The 17,183-nt window shown below is 41.0% G+C and overlaps 1 protein-coding gene across 3 annotated transcripts; it reads right to left on the reverse strand.

Moving 5' to 3' along the window:
* Positions 1 to 549: 549 nt before the first annotated feature.
* LOC127644204 (centriole, cilia and spindle-associated protein-like) lies at positions 550 to 8,708 on the reverse strand. Of its 3 annotated transcripts, none has more exons than XM_052127263.1 (4): positions 8,463 to 8,708; positions 6,835 to 7,204; positions 6,238 to 6,545; positions 550 to 1,779 (listed from the first exon to the last, which is right to left on the reverse strand). In XM_052127263.1, the coding sequence occupies exons 2-4, from the start codon at positions 7,196 to 7,198 to the stop codon at positions 1,600 to 1,602; spliced, it is 852 nt and encodes a 283-aa protein (XP_051983223.1). In that variant the 5' UTR covers positions 7,199 to 7,204; positions 8,463 to 8,708; the 3' UTR covers positions 550 to 1,599. The 3 variants fall into 3 exon arrangements, with proteins under 3 accessions (XP_051983223.1, XP_051983225.1, XP_051983224.1); XM_052127265.1 differs by having other exon boundaries at positions 8,642 to 8,701; XM_052127264.1 differs by having other exon boundaries at positions 8,568 to 8,697.
* Positions 8,709 to 17,183: the final 8,475 nt, after the last annotated feature.

Genomic DNA, 17,183 nt, shown 5'->3' on the forward strand with positions numbered 1-17,183 from the left:
ATGACATGTTTATGCCATGCAGTTCAGAACAGTTGTCAGTTGAGGGCGCTACTTTGCTGTTCTTTTGACGCCGGAATTCGACTCTCTCGTGAACGCGCGGACGGCCGTTACCGGATGCCAGTGATTATAGTTTATAAAGATGGATATTTTCTTACACAAATGCATCGCTTTGCTTCAGAAGGCCTTTATAAACCCCCTGGAGCCGAATGGATTACTTTTTTGATGGATGAATGAGCTTTTTTGGCTTCAAAATCTAAGGTACCATTCACTCCCATTATAAAGATTGGAAGAGCAGGACATTTTTAATATAACTCCGATTGTGATTGGCTGAAAGAAGAAAGTCATATACACCTAGGATGACTTGAGGGTGAGTCAATTATGGGATCATTTTCCTTTTTGGGTGAACTAACCTTTTAAAATTGGCGCAATAACATGCGTCGCACCAGGTTTGATGTGAAAAGTGACATGAGGGTGAGTAAATGATGACAGAACTTTCATTTCACAATCCTACGAAGGCGTGAACAGAACATGGAAGAAACCGGATCTTATTCAAACATAGTTTATTCAATGCAATGAAAAATAAATCTACCTGTGCATGTTCTCACGTACAAATACAGCGGTCGAAATGTAAACAGTGCTGAAAAATAATTATTATATTCGAGTACATCATTCAAGAAAGTCCAGAGTACAAACCAAGTGAGATCAAGACTAAAGGCCAAAGCATACTTCGTTTGTCCATGTTTCTGATCGCTCCACGCACGGCACCGTCCGTACACATGCACGGTCATCGCCGTATTCGCTTACGGCCCAAAGAGGATGCTTACATTTACATTAATGCATTTGGCAGACGCTTTTATCCAAAGCGACTTACAGAGCACTTATTACAGGGACAATCCCCGCGGAGCAACCTGGAGTTAAGTGCCTTGCTCAAGGACACAATGGTGGTGGCTGTGGGGATCAAACCAGCAACCTTCTGATTACCAGGATACTCTGAAAGTCAACACGGTCGACCGGGCGCGATCTGATCCGGAACGCAGAAAACGAAGTATACCTGGGCTTTAATGAGCAGAGTAAAATTTCATTCAAAGTGTCTATCACGTGTCAAGTGCAGATCAGACATAATATATATATCTATATATACATGGGAAAGACACCCCGTGAATTAGTATTTTGAAAAAGCACTCCTTACTCTTTAAAATATTGATAACATCTTTAAATTGTGCAAAAAGTGGAATAAGTGATTTAAAACGATTATTAAAAGAGCAAGAACGTGTACAGCTTACATATGAAACAACTTCACATAAAACACAGCCGGGCTGGAACATCTAGAACAATTCTGATCACCCGCCTCTCTATAAATAGTTTGGTCCAATCAAGTTAAGCCGTCAAATGACCTTGAAAAGATATTGAAAACAACCCCCATGTGTAAATAAACGTTTGGTCCTATGCATTCATGAGAAAGTGACTGTAGCCTCAAAAAGTACAGAATTACCCTGTATATGAACAACTTCAAACTTTAACAAATCGTCCTGCAGTGCTGGTTTGGGATCGGTTACCTGTCGCAGGTACCAAGACATGGACTGATCCCACATCAGCCGTCTATCTCAGCCGAGCAGAGAAGCAGCGCATGTACTCGGTCGTCCAGCGCTCATCCACAACACTCAGTTCTGATCGACGGCACTTCTCAATGTCAGCTGACCTCGACCTCCGGTGATCTGATCCTCTGCCACGTTTCTCGGACTCTCTTCCAGTCTGGACGCCCACGTCGGCCCGATGCATCTGAGAATAAAGGTGAGTCAGAGTTCATGCTTTGCATCAAACGCTTTGCATAATCTCTGCATCCATCCAAAGTCCAGATCAGAATCCAAATGTATTAAAGTCACGTGGACTACACTTATGATGCTTTTTTGGCATATCTGGAGCTCCCATTCACTTTTATTGTTCGAAAAACCGCACCAAGGACATTCTGTAAGATATCGGGGTGCTTCTTCAGCTTTGGTCTCATTCAAACGTTTTTTCATTCATTTGATTTTGAACCATTTTATTTCCTCAATCCAATTATTTAAAAAGTTCTCTACTAACAGTGTCCATCAGTTTATGCTCATACCTCAATGCGAGCAGTGCCAACATAAGGGCCTCTGGCATCCTATAACTGTTCTGAGATCAGTGCAGACAGACGGCACACTGGAGGTTAAGTCATGCACTAAATAGGGAGCAAGGGAGCATCCTATATCTCTCCAATAACTGTTCTGAGACCAGTGCAGACAGACAGCACACTGGAGGTTAAGTCATGCACTAAATAGGGAGCAAGGGAGCATCCTATATCTCTCCTATAACTGTTCTGAGACCAGTGCAGACAGACAGCGCACTGGAGGTTAAGTCATGCACTAAATAGGGAGCAAGGGAGCATCCTATATCTCTCCTATAACTGTTCTGAGATCAGTGCAGACAGACGGCACACTGGAGGTTAAGTCATGCACTAAATAGGGAGCAAGGGAGCATCCTATATCTCTCCTATAACTGTTCTGAGATCAGTGCAGACAGACGGCAAACTGGAGGTTAAGTCATGCACTAAATAGGGAGCAAGGGAGCATCCTATATCTCTCCTATAACTGTTCTGAGATCAGTGCAGACAGACGGCACACTGGAGGTTAAGTCATGCACTAAATAGGGAGCAAGGGAGCATCCTATATCTCTCCTATAACTGTTCTGAGACAAGTGCAGACAGACAGCGCACTGGAGGTTAAGTCATGCACTAAATAGGGAGCAAGGGAGCATCCTATAGCTCTCTTATAACTGTTCTGAGACCAGTGCAGACAGACAGCACACTGGAGGTTAAGTCATGCACTAAATAGGGAGCAAGGGAGCATCCTATAGCTCTCCTATAACTGTTCTGAGATCAGTGCAGACAGACAGCGCACTGGAGGTTAAGTCATGCACTAAATAGGGAGCAAGGGAGCATCCTATAGCTCTCCTATAACTGTTCTGAGACCAGTGCAGACAGACAGCACACTGGAGGTTAAGTCATGCACTAAATAGGGAGCAAGGGAGCATCCTATAGCTCTCTATGCAGTTAAGCACGTTCACTCCTAAAATCTGATCAAAAGTTCAGTTTCAGGCTGCAGATGATGTTTGGATCACTCAACATGTTTGACACACATGGGACGATGATCATCAATACATAGATTCAGAGTTTATAATGGATCATTTTATTTTAACATGATTGACTGTGATTGGATGATGCTGGACGATATTTTGAATCTGAATAAATTATGATCATTTGTAATGTCTGTAACGTCTTAAAAACATGAATAATCAACACTCCTGGAAACACAATGAACTTGTAGAATACATTTGATGAAAAAAATCTGACTTTCTATCACTTGGTATTAGTAAAACATTTCACAACTTGTCCACATATGTTGACATGCATTTTTAGGAAAACTATTTGCTCTATAAAAACTACATATTTTTTTAATGCTTGTTTTTTAGTTGCTACAAGTTACAAATCAAAAAGGGAAATGGAAAATACAAACAGCAGTCCCGCTCGTGTTAATGGTCTGCATCAGGGGTGTCCACACTTTTGTGTGTGATGATCTACTTTTAAATGACCAACTCAATAAGATCTACCAACTAAAAAAAACACAGTTTCATTTAAAATAAGAAAATGCTTGTTGGGACTACTGCATGTATCCCTACATGGAATTCATCTTCTAATTAATAAAACAATATATAATAATAACAATTTTCAATGTTGATATCGCTCAGTTTTAAAACTAAATCCAAAACACCTACTGCACAATAGATCACAATATTCAGGGCGTTTACCTTATTCTGATGACGAGTAAATATTGACCAGGTGAGGTTTTGTTTATTCAGTTGCCATGACAACTAGGTTTCGGTTCAGAAGCTTATTAAATTTTATTTCTGTGTTATTATCTTGTTTGCTGTACACTTTGTCACACAGCAGGTTTTAGACATTGTTTTGTTTTTTTGTTATAAGCCATAAATGACAAGGAGGAAACCTCTCGCAATGCAATGTCAATGGAGACGGTTTGATTGTCCCCCCCCCCCCCCCAGGTGGGCGTGGTCTTCAGATTATGACGCGTTGCGCTCTGTCTCTATACACGCCTTCCAAGGACTTCTGAGAACAGAGAGCGAAAACAGAGCACGAAATTGCGATGCTACTGTTTGATTCCATTCAGTTTTGGCTAATCCGGGCAGTAGCATCGCAATTTCGCGCGCTGTTCTCAGAAGTCCTCGGAAGGCGCGTATGCGCAAACCTAGTTGTCATGGCAACTGAATAAACAAAACCTCGCCTGGTCAATATTTACTCGTCAAGTGCAAGTCAGACAGAAACTAAAAGAAGGAAAGACATTATATTTATTTTTATTAAAATTTAACGAAAGTACATTTAAATTTTGTGCGATCTACCAGCATTGCCTTTGCGATCGACAGGTAGATCGCGATCGACGTACTGGGCACCCCTGGTCTGCATTATATAGCGCCTTTTTAAACTTAGCGTTATTCAAAGCGCTTTACACTGTGTCTCTTTCACACATTCACACACCAATGATGGCAGAGCTGCATGTAAGGTGCTAGCCTGCCATTGGGAGCAACTTGGGGTTCAGTGTCTTGCCCAAGGACACTTCGGCATGTGGAGTCATGTGGGCCGGGAATCAAACCACCAACCCTGCGATTAGCGGCCGACCCGCTCTACCACCTGAGCCACAGCCACCCTGTCATAGCTTTTTGTCAAAATTATAGCTTGATTGCTCAAGTGATATTATCTAGATTTTTATTTTCTTCAAACATCTCGGTTCTCATATTTCACGTCAAGCTCGCTCTTCACTGACACTTGATGTGTCGACTTTGAGTGTTGAAAAACACTCGTCTGTTGTGGTGGAAATGACGGCATAACTGTGGGACAATACATTTTTACACAATAAATACTGAAATGTATATTTCACTCTTTGTTTAGATTAGCATAGTCTTAAACGTGTAATAATCTGTATATTTATAATGGTTAAAACCTTGTGATCTGTGAAAAGTAACAACTATTAATTGGCCCTTTGGCCCATTCGCTGGGTGTGTTTATCAATAAATTAAAGTTGAATGATCTTATTCCAGAGTTCAAATATGTTCCACTCTAATGTTCGGATGTTTTCCATTTCTACAGTGATGAAATCCAGGCTTCAATGAACCTAATAAACCTTTCTACACTAAAGAAACTGATCTTGCTCGAGCTTCAGGATATCACTGCACAGTGCTGAATAATTGAGATGTCGGTTGGTGCTTCACTCCAATGATTAGCACACCACTGTTTAGTTAGGACAGGTTTCCTTTGTGGTTGAACTTCAAACGTTTCCTCCGTGTATGTATAATTTATTCTAAATATGTGTCTTTTGAAAAACACTCACTTTCATTTCCGCTAAAGCTCTCTCACTTTGGTTCCCATGGCACAATTTCTAAATTCTGTCTTACTGAGCTTGTTATGATGGGATGGTTAATGCAGCCTGATCTCATCAAAATTGCGTGACTGTGGCGACATCTTTGCAAAATGATATTACGTGGCTCCTTGCACGTATCACGGCAGTTCTGAGGTGAAATGTCCACTGTGTGGCGCTAAAAGCGAGTTACATTTTCTCCCAAACAAATGATGTTTTCAAGGTTATTTCTCTATCGAGTTTCAGACCAACAAATCTAGGGCTGGGTATTAATTCACAAGCTCTTGATTCGATATCGATTCATATGGGTATATTTCAGTTATAATGTCCTTTTTGCGTACATATGAAATAAATTCTCTCCCAGCTCATGCTGTTAATTATACAGGGGACCTTCTAACTAGGTACAATATGGAAATATACATTTTACATGTGTACATGTTTTATTTACATGTGACTCTACCCTCCCTAGCAACCGGGACAATTTGGTTGCTTAGGAGACCTGACTGGAGTCACTCAGCATGCCCTGGATTCAGACTCATGACTCAGGTGTGGTAGTCAGCGTCAATACTCGCTGAGCATTAAAGTAATTGTTGTTGTAGCGCCTCTGGTGTTCATTTCAGGAAAGTGCCATGATATGTACAACGAGCCATGTAAAAATCATTTAGCAAAAACGTAGGTATAGTAACATACATTTGTAGCATTAAATTGGCCATCAGCGACCCGTTCAACCACTATGCAGGACTAGATTTCATATGCAATACAGAAAGCTGCTGTTACTAGCAGGTCTCACCTCTCCAGCGGACATGGATGCTCTCATGTTTGGTGTCCTTCTGTCCCTGGTCTCAATATGCCTTTCTGCCAGATCATAACGGGTAAAAGACCGTCTGTTGTCACGGTTGGGTGTCCGAACTTTGGTGTTGCCTGGTGGTTGGCTGTTGGCCCTGGATGGTTTTCTTAACACAGGTAGATGTGATTCGTCACTGTCCAGGTCCCTATTGGGGTAGTGCAGTTGTGAACGGGGAGCCCGATGTCTTTGACGGTGTCTAGGAACAGATTCCGATGGACCGTTAGTAGTTTTTGCACCTTTGTAGCCATTTTCTGCCATGAATGTAAAAGAAAAATAAATCATTTGATTCAATGTTTGTTGGGGAGTTGCGGGTAGACAGGTATAAATAAGGGAGCAATCCACCAAAAAAATGTATTATTATTATTATTATTATTTTTCACCCTCATGTCGTTCCTTACACATATGCTGTTATTTTTCAGAAGGGTGAGAAAATAATTACAGAATTTTCATTTCTAGGTTAACTATTTTTCAATTGGTTTAAATCAATGAATCAATCAATCAAATTATATTTTGGCATGATCACATGACACACTGACCTACCTATCGGTGCTGAGCTTTCCAAGGATGCACTAGTATCCGTGTGAAATTCCCCATTCACCTGTGGCTTCCAGGATTTCCGAACCTCTGCGGTCTCGTTCTTGGACTCTGAGGAAGACTTATAGTGTTTGGCATTTGAGTTGTTTACCTCCTGCATCTTCGGACTAGACATTCCACTCGAGTCGGACCCACTGTCCCATCTGTTCCCAAATAACGGTCTATGAGTCTGCTCCATCACCCTCCGGGTCAGTCTGTATTTCACAGAGTCCTCATAACATTTCGAGAATGTCTCCCACTTTGGATCCTGGAACTTCTTCATGTATTCCGTCCGGATCTTCTTGGACATCGTGTTGTTATTGTTTGACATTTGGTCCTGTTGAAATAGTCACATAAAGAATAAACACACTGTAATATAATAATGCAAAATCACATGCCTATTATAAGCAGTGTGTTGCAATTGGCAATCTTTTCTGCGTGTAATTGACCCGTGTGCGTTAGTCACCATCTGTTCCAATGTTAAATGTAGTGTAGGTACGCATTAAACAATTTTCCCTTTGCAAACTGATTGGAAACCTTACTGGAAACAGGAATGTGTATGGTGTTTTCCAGTTTTCTTGCAAAGTAGGTTACAGCCCAGTGCTCACATTATTTATTTATATTCTTTACATACCCTAATGGAAAAGACAACTTAAGCTGGCAGCTGTGTTTTGGAACATGGTAGCTGGTTTCTAGTTGGTCATAAGATGGTCCAACATGGTCTTTAGCTGGTCCAAGCTGGGAGACCAGCTACCAGCTTGTCATACCAACTCAAGGTGGTCAAGCTGGTTTTGGGAGATGGTAGCTGGTCGACCAGCTAAGGACCAGCTTGGACCAGCTCATAACCATCTTAGGATCAACTTGGACCAGCTCATCACCATCTTGGAACAGCTCATGACAAACTTGGACAGTTCATGACCATCATGGACCAGCTCATGACCATCATGGGACCAGCTCATGACCATATTGGACCAGCTCATGACCATATTGGACCAGCTCATGACCATCTTGTACCAGCTCATGACCATCTTGGACAGTTCATGACCATCATGGACCAGCTCATGACCATCATGGACCAGTTCATGACCATCTTAAGACCAGCTTGAACCATCTTATGACCAGCTTGAACCATCTTATGACCAGCTTGAACCATCTTATGACCAGCTTGAACCATCTTATGACCAGCTTGGAACAGCTCAATACCAACTTGGACAGTTCATGACCATCATGGACCATCTTAGGACAGCTTGAATCATCTTAAGGCCAGCTTGGACCAGCTCATGACCAACTTGGGCCATCTTAGGGCCAGCTAACATGTACCAAAACCAAGCTATTTTCCAGCAGGGCATAAGCCGATGCCACATCCTCTTTCTAAAGCTACATTTCTTATATTCTAACGTTTAATAAAAACATGTTTACCATGCAATTAATAAATCGCGATAATCCTGCTTCGCATTTATTGAGAGTACATAAGCATGTGTAATTAAAATGATTCAATAAACTACATAGTATATCAGCATATCATAATTTCATATTCATAAACATGTCAAACCACTAAATATAAACCCATAAATAATGTAATAAATAAACCAAACCTGCTGGTTACAGTGTGGGCGCAGTATGTTTACACTTCTCTCTTCACCTGCCTTTAGTCTGTAGGTAAATATTGACTCGGATCAATATAAGCGCTTTAAGCTCACCCAGTCTGACCCTCCTTAACGTGAGAGAAGAATAATGAGAGATATAACGTGCATTTTAATCTTCATATCCTTACGAATTCCACAAAATGATGTCCATTATTGTTGAGCAACAGCTGCGTAGTAGAAAAACAACCCTTCACGTACCTGATTTCACTGATTTACAGTGCGCATGCGCATTGCATCATACTAGCCTGCTTGAACGCTTGTCTACGCAGTACGCACGCACACCAATCCACCGTTTAATTGCTCATAATTTCATTATAATCAACTACTTTGTTACAGTGGGTCGTGGAAGTACTCTTTGACCTTATTTCAACATTGTATTATGGAAAATGCCATGTATTGTGGAAAAACAGGTTGCAAAAACGTCAGCAAGCGTACTAAATAAATTCGTCTCATTACAAAGCGCACGCGCAGTAGAGTTTTCCGCTACCTGAGGAAAAAAAGCGGGAATATTTCACCTCATGAGAAATTACATATATTTTGAGGTAGATTTTTTTTGTTCCAAACGACAGGTTTAATGGCTATGGAAACTCTCAAGTAATTAAAATATAGGTGCCACTGCTAACAATAATACAGGGACAGGATGGGCTGGATGGCAACATACATGGTGGGGACATGTTCTATTGGTTGGCCTTGGGGTTCAGAGGGGCCTCAGTGTGCAGGGTGGGATGCTCCTCAGGGGCCACGCAGAGCTCATGGCAGAAGGTTGTAGAAGCACCCAGGGCTGGACTGGGAAGAGAAATCGGCCCGGGATTTTACATAGCAACTGGCCCATGATGGTTCACTGTCCTTTTCTGCATATCGCGGCACCGTTTTGTGGTCCGTTCTGCATAACGTGGCGGCTCATTTTAGCATATAGCGGCCCATTCGGCCCATTTCCCGCCATTCCACTGGCCCGCTTGGTTCTCCCGATGGCCAGTCCGCCCCTGGTTGGCTCCAAAGTGCGTCAGCACACAGGGAAAATGCCCGGTATGCCTGATTACCAGTTCAGCCCTGGAAGCACCATAAAAAAAAGAAAACATGTTTGGAATGAAACAGTACTATTATTAATTGAAAAGATGGTTGGTTGATAAAAATATGGGATTACACTATAATCAGGCAGTACTAGACTTGTGGTTACTAAAGATAATGATTGTGGAACAATCATTATCTGTGATACAGGCAGTGCAAACTTGGGAGTCAAATACAGGGGCTTATACCCCCCCCCCCCCCCAAATAATCAAAACAAACGAGTACAAACCCCCCATTATTTATACCATGATCAGTGGAAGCATGTAAATGCTTAACATTCCAAAGTTCAAGCCAAATCTTGGTCAAGTGCATCTGTTAATGCTACTGCATGTCCTAAGGGAATCTAGAATCTCTTTAAACAGCCTTGATGGTTTATAGTTGTCAGTTTACAGACATAACAAGACCAAGAACTGTGTTATTACTCTATAAACCATCTGAGAGGTTGTGTAAATATGATTTGGGTTGAAGCCTTGTGTAACATGTCTCAAGTCATTAGAGCAAGCAGCAGTTACTGGAATGATATATTCATTCTTCCATGTTTAAATATACATATTCAACTTTTATTACTCGGTTGGTGAGTGATTTGTGTTGGACATCGACTGGGGAGGGTGTACAGTGGAACATATGTCAGTGTCAACATCACTGGAATCTAAGCGAGCAGGATGCCAAGCCAAGTAAGTCAGTAATAAATACATTTCTGTGCAAGAGAGCATGCTTGGTATTTTTCTGTCCCTTGATGTGTCTTTTTCTCAGTTTACGTTTACAACTGCTTGCTTCTATGTCATCAAGCAATTGCAAGTGTCGTTAGAAAATAACGACTGTAGAACAAATGTCCAACTAGTCACTTGGTTCCTGAGCAAGGGGCAGTGATAAGATGGTGGGCCGGGTCTTTAGAAGCATAACTAGACAGGTAAAGCTCACAAAGCCTTGTCTGAAAGATTAAACTAGTTTTAAAAGTTTAGAGTTTTAAGGCTATACAGACATTAAGCTAGCTTGAACTGATAGTCGATATACCGTCAAATACAGACAGAGAGAAAGAGAGCAACTTAGAGCAGATCAAAAGCTATTTTGTAGGCTTGTTTACATTTGAATTTTTTTGACAGTTGGATTTTGAATTAACGAGCATTCCATTGGCTAGTTTAAACATTCCGTGAATGTAAGTCTATGCATTTTCTCTGACACTCGATTGTCCGCAATGCAAAAACCGTAAGTCTGAGCAGTTTGACAGTTGGAGTTCGAATTAACGAGCATTCCGTTGGCCCTTTTAAACATTCCGTGAATGTAAGTCTATGCGTTTTTTCAGAATTTTGATTGGCCACTATGAGAAAACTGTAAGTGTGATTAGTTTGACAGTTGGAGTTTGAGTTAACGAGCATTCCGTTTAAGCCAGTGGTTCTCAACCTTTTTTGAACAAACGCCCCCCTGACCGCTTCATGATCCTCTTAACGCCCCCTCCCCCTAAAAAAAAACAAAAACACTTCAGAAATACTATTACAGCCAAACAATTGCAACACTGATACCTGAAGCCTGAGTTTTTGGTAAAAAAAAAAAAAAAAAAAAAACTGAAACAGAAGTTTCTTATAACTACATGTAAAAGCCTCAAGTTGAGTAATATTGTGTTTGGAAAAAAATGCAAAAACACATGGATTGTTTGAAAGGTATTTCAGATGTATTTAGAAATTCAAACAAATTCAGGCTCACACAAATTTTTTTTAAGATGAACCAATCACGTGAACAATAACGTAACTAACCTAAATGGCCAATGAAAAAGCAGCGGTCGTTCGCGCACTCAATTAGGCAATATATACTAGGCTTCAAATTTGAATAGCCTACAAACGGTCATTTCTACCACTCTGACAGCTGCGGCATTTGTTTTTAGGCGTTGCTATGGAGATCATTTGCCGGTAACTAGCCGAGTGGGTTATTAGCAACATTTAAATATGAATTCATTAATTTGCACAGACATAATTTTATTTTACATTCAAATGAACATTGTATGAGTTGTCAGAGGCTTAAACGTTGTGATGAATAACAGTGAGTAACGTAGGGTGACCACCTGGCTATTGCTCTGTTGCAGGTCAGCAGACCTGATTTTGCGGGACACGAGGGAGAGAACTTAAGTTAATATTAATATACTAGGTGAATAACTGCAAAAAGACAAATAATATAAAATCAATATTTATATTATTATGACTTTATTATTCCCATCGGCCAATTACACATTGCAGAGTAGAGATGCGCGGATCAGCTCTAACGTCACCCGAATCAGCTGTTAAAAACAAACTCACCATCACCAATGATTTTCTCCGATTAGATATCCGCACCCGATCGTCACATTACAATTAAAATTCTCAGGGCCAGATGTACTAACGCTTTTGCGCCCACTTCAGGCGTATTTGTTTCGCAAAGTGCGCATAAAACCATGGCGAGGTATGTACGAACGGGACGCACCGAGATGAAAGCGCAGATTGCCTGTCGCAATTGAAAATGGCAAAATGCGCTTTTCGTGTCATGCATATGCATTCATGGGATGGACAAGGGGAAAGTGGGAGTGTCACATAAATAGATGGGAGGGAAGCGTAAACTGCGCCTAATTATGTATTCCGCGTTATGTACAGAAAAAGCCGGTGAAAGCGCGCCTCTATTTTGCGCTGAAAATTCTCCGCCTATTAAAAGCATGTGTAACTTAGGAAGCGGCTCTCCTGGCATATCCTCCTGGTGAAGTGGCAGCAGTAATCCGAGCAAGACGAAGACATAGGCTAAGGAGAAGAGCTGAAAAGATTTCTGCGCAGGCCGCCTGTTGAGTACCTCTGAGTAACGCCCCCATTTGTGCCTGAGCGCCCCCTCTCTGCTGCCTCGTTCACACCGCCCCCAACACTGTCCAAACGCCCCTAGGGGGCGGTACCGCCCCGTTGAGAAACGCTGGTTTAAGCATTCGATCAATGTAAGTCTATTACTTTGTTTTGATATGCGAAAACCGTAAGTCCGATCAGTGAGAAAAATCATAGCACACTATTCCAGAACAGTCTGAAGGTCGGCACCAAATTTGGTGAATGTAGTTTGAAAGCTCTAGAAGGCTTTGTCAAGACAAAATAATAATACATTATTAAACTATGTTGAAAATATATAGTTTAGTGTGAACTTAAGATAAATTGAGTGTGGGGTAGGGTCTTGGGGTAGACCAACTGCAAAAACAATTCTGTAGGAAACACTGGTGTGTGTGTGTGTGTGTGTGTGTGTGTGTGTGTGTGTGTGTGTGTGTGTGTGTGTGTGTGTGTGTGTGTGTGTGAGTGTGTGTGTGTGTGTGTGTGTGTTGGTATGGATATCAGAGTGTGTTTTGTGTGTGTGTGTGTGTGTGTGTGTGTGTGTGTGTGTGTGTGTGTGTGTGTGTGTAGCGTGTATTTATCACTTTGTGGGGACCAAATGTCCCCATAAGGATAGTAAAACCCGAAATTTTTGACCTTGTGGGGACATTTTGTCGGTCCCCATGAGGAAAACAGCTTATAAATCATACTAAATTATGTTTTTGAAAATGTAAAAATGCAGAAAGTTTTCTGTGAGGGTTAGGTTTAGGGGTAGGGTTAGGTTTAGGGGATAGAATATAAAGTTTGTACAGTATAAAAACCATTATGTCTATGGAAAGTCCCCATAAAACATGGAAACACAACATGTGTGTGTGTGTGTGTGTGTGTGTGTGTGTGTGTGTGTGTGTGTGTGTGTGTGTTTTCTCACATTAATGAGGTTGTGTTGGGTCAGCAGAGGCAAAGTATTTGGGTTCAGCTGTTTCCTATCTAGCAGTTGTTTAGGAAGTGTCTCCTGATGAAGCAAAAAATCTCTACACTATCTACACAAAAACAACATTTATATCATAGCAAATGTTATTAAGACATGAAACAATACATTTTTGAGGGTCTTTATTTACATGTTCAGAGATAGGACAGAAGAGGGGGATTGGGATTGGGACTCATTGTAGGCTAGATTTCAACCTACATCACACGGATCAGCACGTCTGCCTACAAAATGTCAAAACTTGCCAGAACAGCTCATAGTGAGGCAAACGCTGTTAATTAAAACACCTCATTTTCATAAACTTCAACCAATCTGTGTAGTAACTGACCAATGAGCTGTCTGGTTTTCACAGGTTCAGGCATGTCTGACGCATGAGCCGTGAGTTTACTGAGGGCCAGCAGGGTCTTCTTCTTTGTGAAGTATCTCGTCTCCATGTTAGCCTGACTGTAAAGAGTGCGAAGAGTCTGTAAGGAGTCCCCGAAAGAATGTAAAAGGATACAGGAAAAACCTGCTCCATACAGCTGTATAATAAACCTCAAATGTTGCCAACAATTTTACAACAGGAATAGAAGATGCTTCTATTCATTATTCTAACTTTGTGTTTGTGCACGTGTTTGAGTCATGTAAGAAATGAGCCACTCTTACTCTCTGGTAGTCCTGCACATGTATGCCATGCAGCCAGCTGAGGTGATCGTGAGCCTGCAGGAAGCTGGCCAGCTCCTGGTGTGTTGCTATTGGCAACACTTTTCCTGAGACAACAGTTTTCCTCCATGTACCAGTGGAACAGGAAGTCAGAAAAGTCCTACAGCAAACACAGAAGTATGGGTTGTGAGTAAACATTTATGCATGTGCTATATATGTATACAGTGCTGTGAAAAAGTATTTGCCCCCACCCTGATTTCTTCTGTATTTGAGTATACCTCACACTAAATTGTTTCATAAATTCAAACAAAATCTAACATATAACAAAGTCAATCCGAGTTAACACAAAATATAGCTTTTAAATGCTAATGTTATTTATTGAAGCCAACAAATGATCCAATAACTTCTGGGCCTGTGTGAAAAAGTATTTGCCCCTTTTACTAAATCTCCAAATCTATGAAACTGCATTCATAATGGGGTTCAGCTGGACTAGACGCACCCATGCCTGATTACTGCCAGCACTGTTCAATCAAATCAACACCTACATACAACTTTTTCAGTGGCATGAAGTTGGCTAAAAGGGCTCACGCAGTAGCACACTATGCCAAGGTCAAAAGAAATACCAGGAATTAAGAAAAAGGTGATTGAAATGCATCAGTCTGGGAAGGGTTACACATCTATTTCAAAGGCTCTGGGAACCACAGTGAGAGTCATTATCTCCAAATGGAGAACACTTGGCACAGTAGTGAACCCTCCCAGAAGTGGCCGGCCTTCCAAAATTCCTCCAAGAGCACAGCGATGACTCATCCAGAAGTCACAAAACAGCCAAGGACAACATCCAAAGAACTGCCGGCCTCTCTCGCATCAATAAAGGTCACTGTTCAGGACTCCTCCATCAGAAAGACACCGGCCAAAAATGCCATCCATGGAAGAGTGGCGAGGCGAAAACCACTGCTAACCCAGAAGAACATTAAGGCTCGTCTAAATGTTGCCAAAACACACTTTGATGATCCTCAAACCTTTTGGGTGAATATTCTGTGGACTGATGAGTCGAAAGTGGAACTGATTGGAAGACGAGGGTCCCGTTACATCTGCCGTAAACCAAACACAGAATTGTACAAAAAGAACATCATGGCTACGGTCAAGCATGGTGGTGGTAGTGGGATGGTTTCGGGATGCTTTGCTCCTTCAGGACAACTTGCAATAATTGAGGGAAACATGAATTCTGCTCTCTCCCAGAAAATCCGAAAGGAGAACGTCCCGTCATCAGTCCGTGAGTTGAAGCGCAAGTGCAACTGGATTATTCAGCAAGACAATGATCCAAAGCACAGGAGTAAGTGCACATCTGAATGACTCAACAGAAGCTCAATTAAAGTTTTGGAGTGGACTAGTCAAAGTCCCGACTTGGACCCGATTGAGATGCTGTGGCATGACCTTAAACGGGCAGTTCATGCTCGAAAAAATAAAATCTCTGCAGATGTGTGACACTTGAGAAAGTGTCACCGGGTGAGTTTGTGACCTGATAAGCCAATTTGACCATGTACTGCTGGAGTCGACTTTGGTTATCCGTTCGCTCGCACAACTGCACTTATGTGTCAAAGGAGAAGGACATGACACGGGGATGATTCAAACCCACTGCGGCAAAATGTGTTTGGAGCACATGAGGGGTTTTCAATCTGGGGTCTGGGGACCCCTAGGGGGCCACCAGGAGGTGCTAAGGGGTCCGCAGAAAAATACAAAAATAATAATACCCAATTTGACAATATTATTCTGCTTTTTAAAGAGAATAAATATATTTCTATTCAATTAAAAATGTTTTTCTTCAGGTTTGTACATCTATTATTACTCCAACAGTGGGTATAAAAAAGATATGCGCTCAATTAATACATATTTTTTATATTATGTTTTAATCATTTCTTTTCATTTAACAACCAATTGTTTACTTTTTTTCTCACACAGTATGAAAGGGAATTTATATCTGAAATATAAAGCTGCCTATATATTTTTGAAAAGGGGTCCCTCACAAGGGGATCATCATTTTTGGGGGTCCTTGGCATCAACAAATTTGAAAACCCCTCACCACAGCTCCAACAGAAATGCATTCAATCATAATAAACTGAGCTATTTTATTATAAGCCAGGGTTTAAACTTTTTTTTTTCCCAATTACATTTATACACCAACAAAAATTAACCACATAAATAAAATACGGGATTCCTTGCTGTTGATAAGTCACACACACACACACACACACACACACACATGTTGTGTTTCCATGTTTTATGGGGACTTTCCATAGACATAATGGTTTTTATACCGTACAAACTTTATATTCTATCCCCTAAACCTAACCCTACCCCTAAACCTAACCCTCACAGAAAACATTCTGCATTTTTAAATTTTCAAAAAACATAATTTAGTATGATTTATAAGCTGTTTTCCTCATGGGGACCAACAAAATGTCCCCACAAGGTCAAAAATTTCGGGTTTTACTATCCTTATGGGGACATTTGGTCCCCACAAAGTGATAAATACACGCTCACACATACACACACACACACACACACACACACACACACACACACACACACACACACACACACACACACACACACTGTGAGCACGTGTTTCAGCCAGTAACTCGCGTTGCTGATCCTGGATCAGATTTTTAGACTCCTCTTACTATAAACGAAGCGTCTGTTTGGGGTTCAAAACTGATTCTGGGCCAGTACTAAAGGGCAAGTGTTTGAAAACCGCATTTTGAGGACTATATTGGGAAATTGAGTTTTATATAGTTGAATTAAAATTATAAATATGATGTAATATTAATAAAAATATAATATAAATAATAATGATTCAAATGCAAATATATATATATCAATAAAATTAATATCATAATATAAATGGTCTGCAAAATAGTCTCTTATTGTTGTAATTGAGCATTTAGCTCTCATGGATCAATACTTTATTTAAACAGATGCTAAATTAATATTTACTCTATACTGACTGAAGTGTACTTTCGCTCTCTATAATTTGTTTCTTTTTAAACAATATAAAATTGAAATAGATATTTTTGTACCTGCAGTGTTTTCGGCTGTTGTTCGCAGTGAGGCGCTCGGTGCGCTAGATGTCGCTGTTCAGCGCCTGTGATCTCAGCACGCTGTTGCTGGACG

This window comes from Xyrauchen texanus, chromosome 5 (assembly GCF_025860055.1).
Source record: "Xyrauchen texanus isolate HMW12.3.18 chromosome 5, RBS_HiC_50CHRs, whole genome shotgun sequence".
Lineage (NCBI taxonomy): Eukaryota > Metazoa > Chordata > Actinopteri > Cypriniformes > Catostomidae > Xyrauchen > Xyrauchen texanus.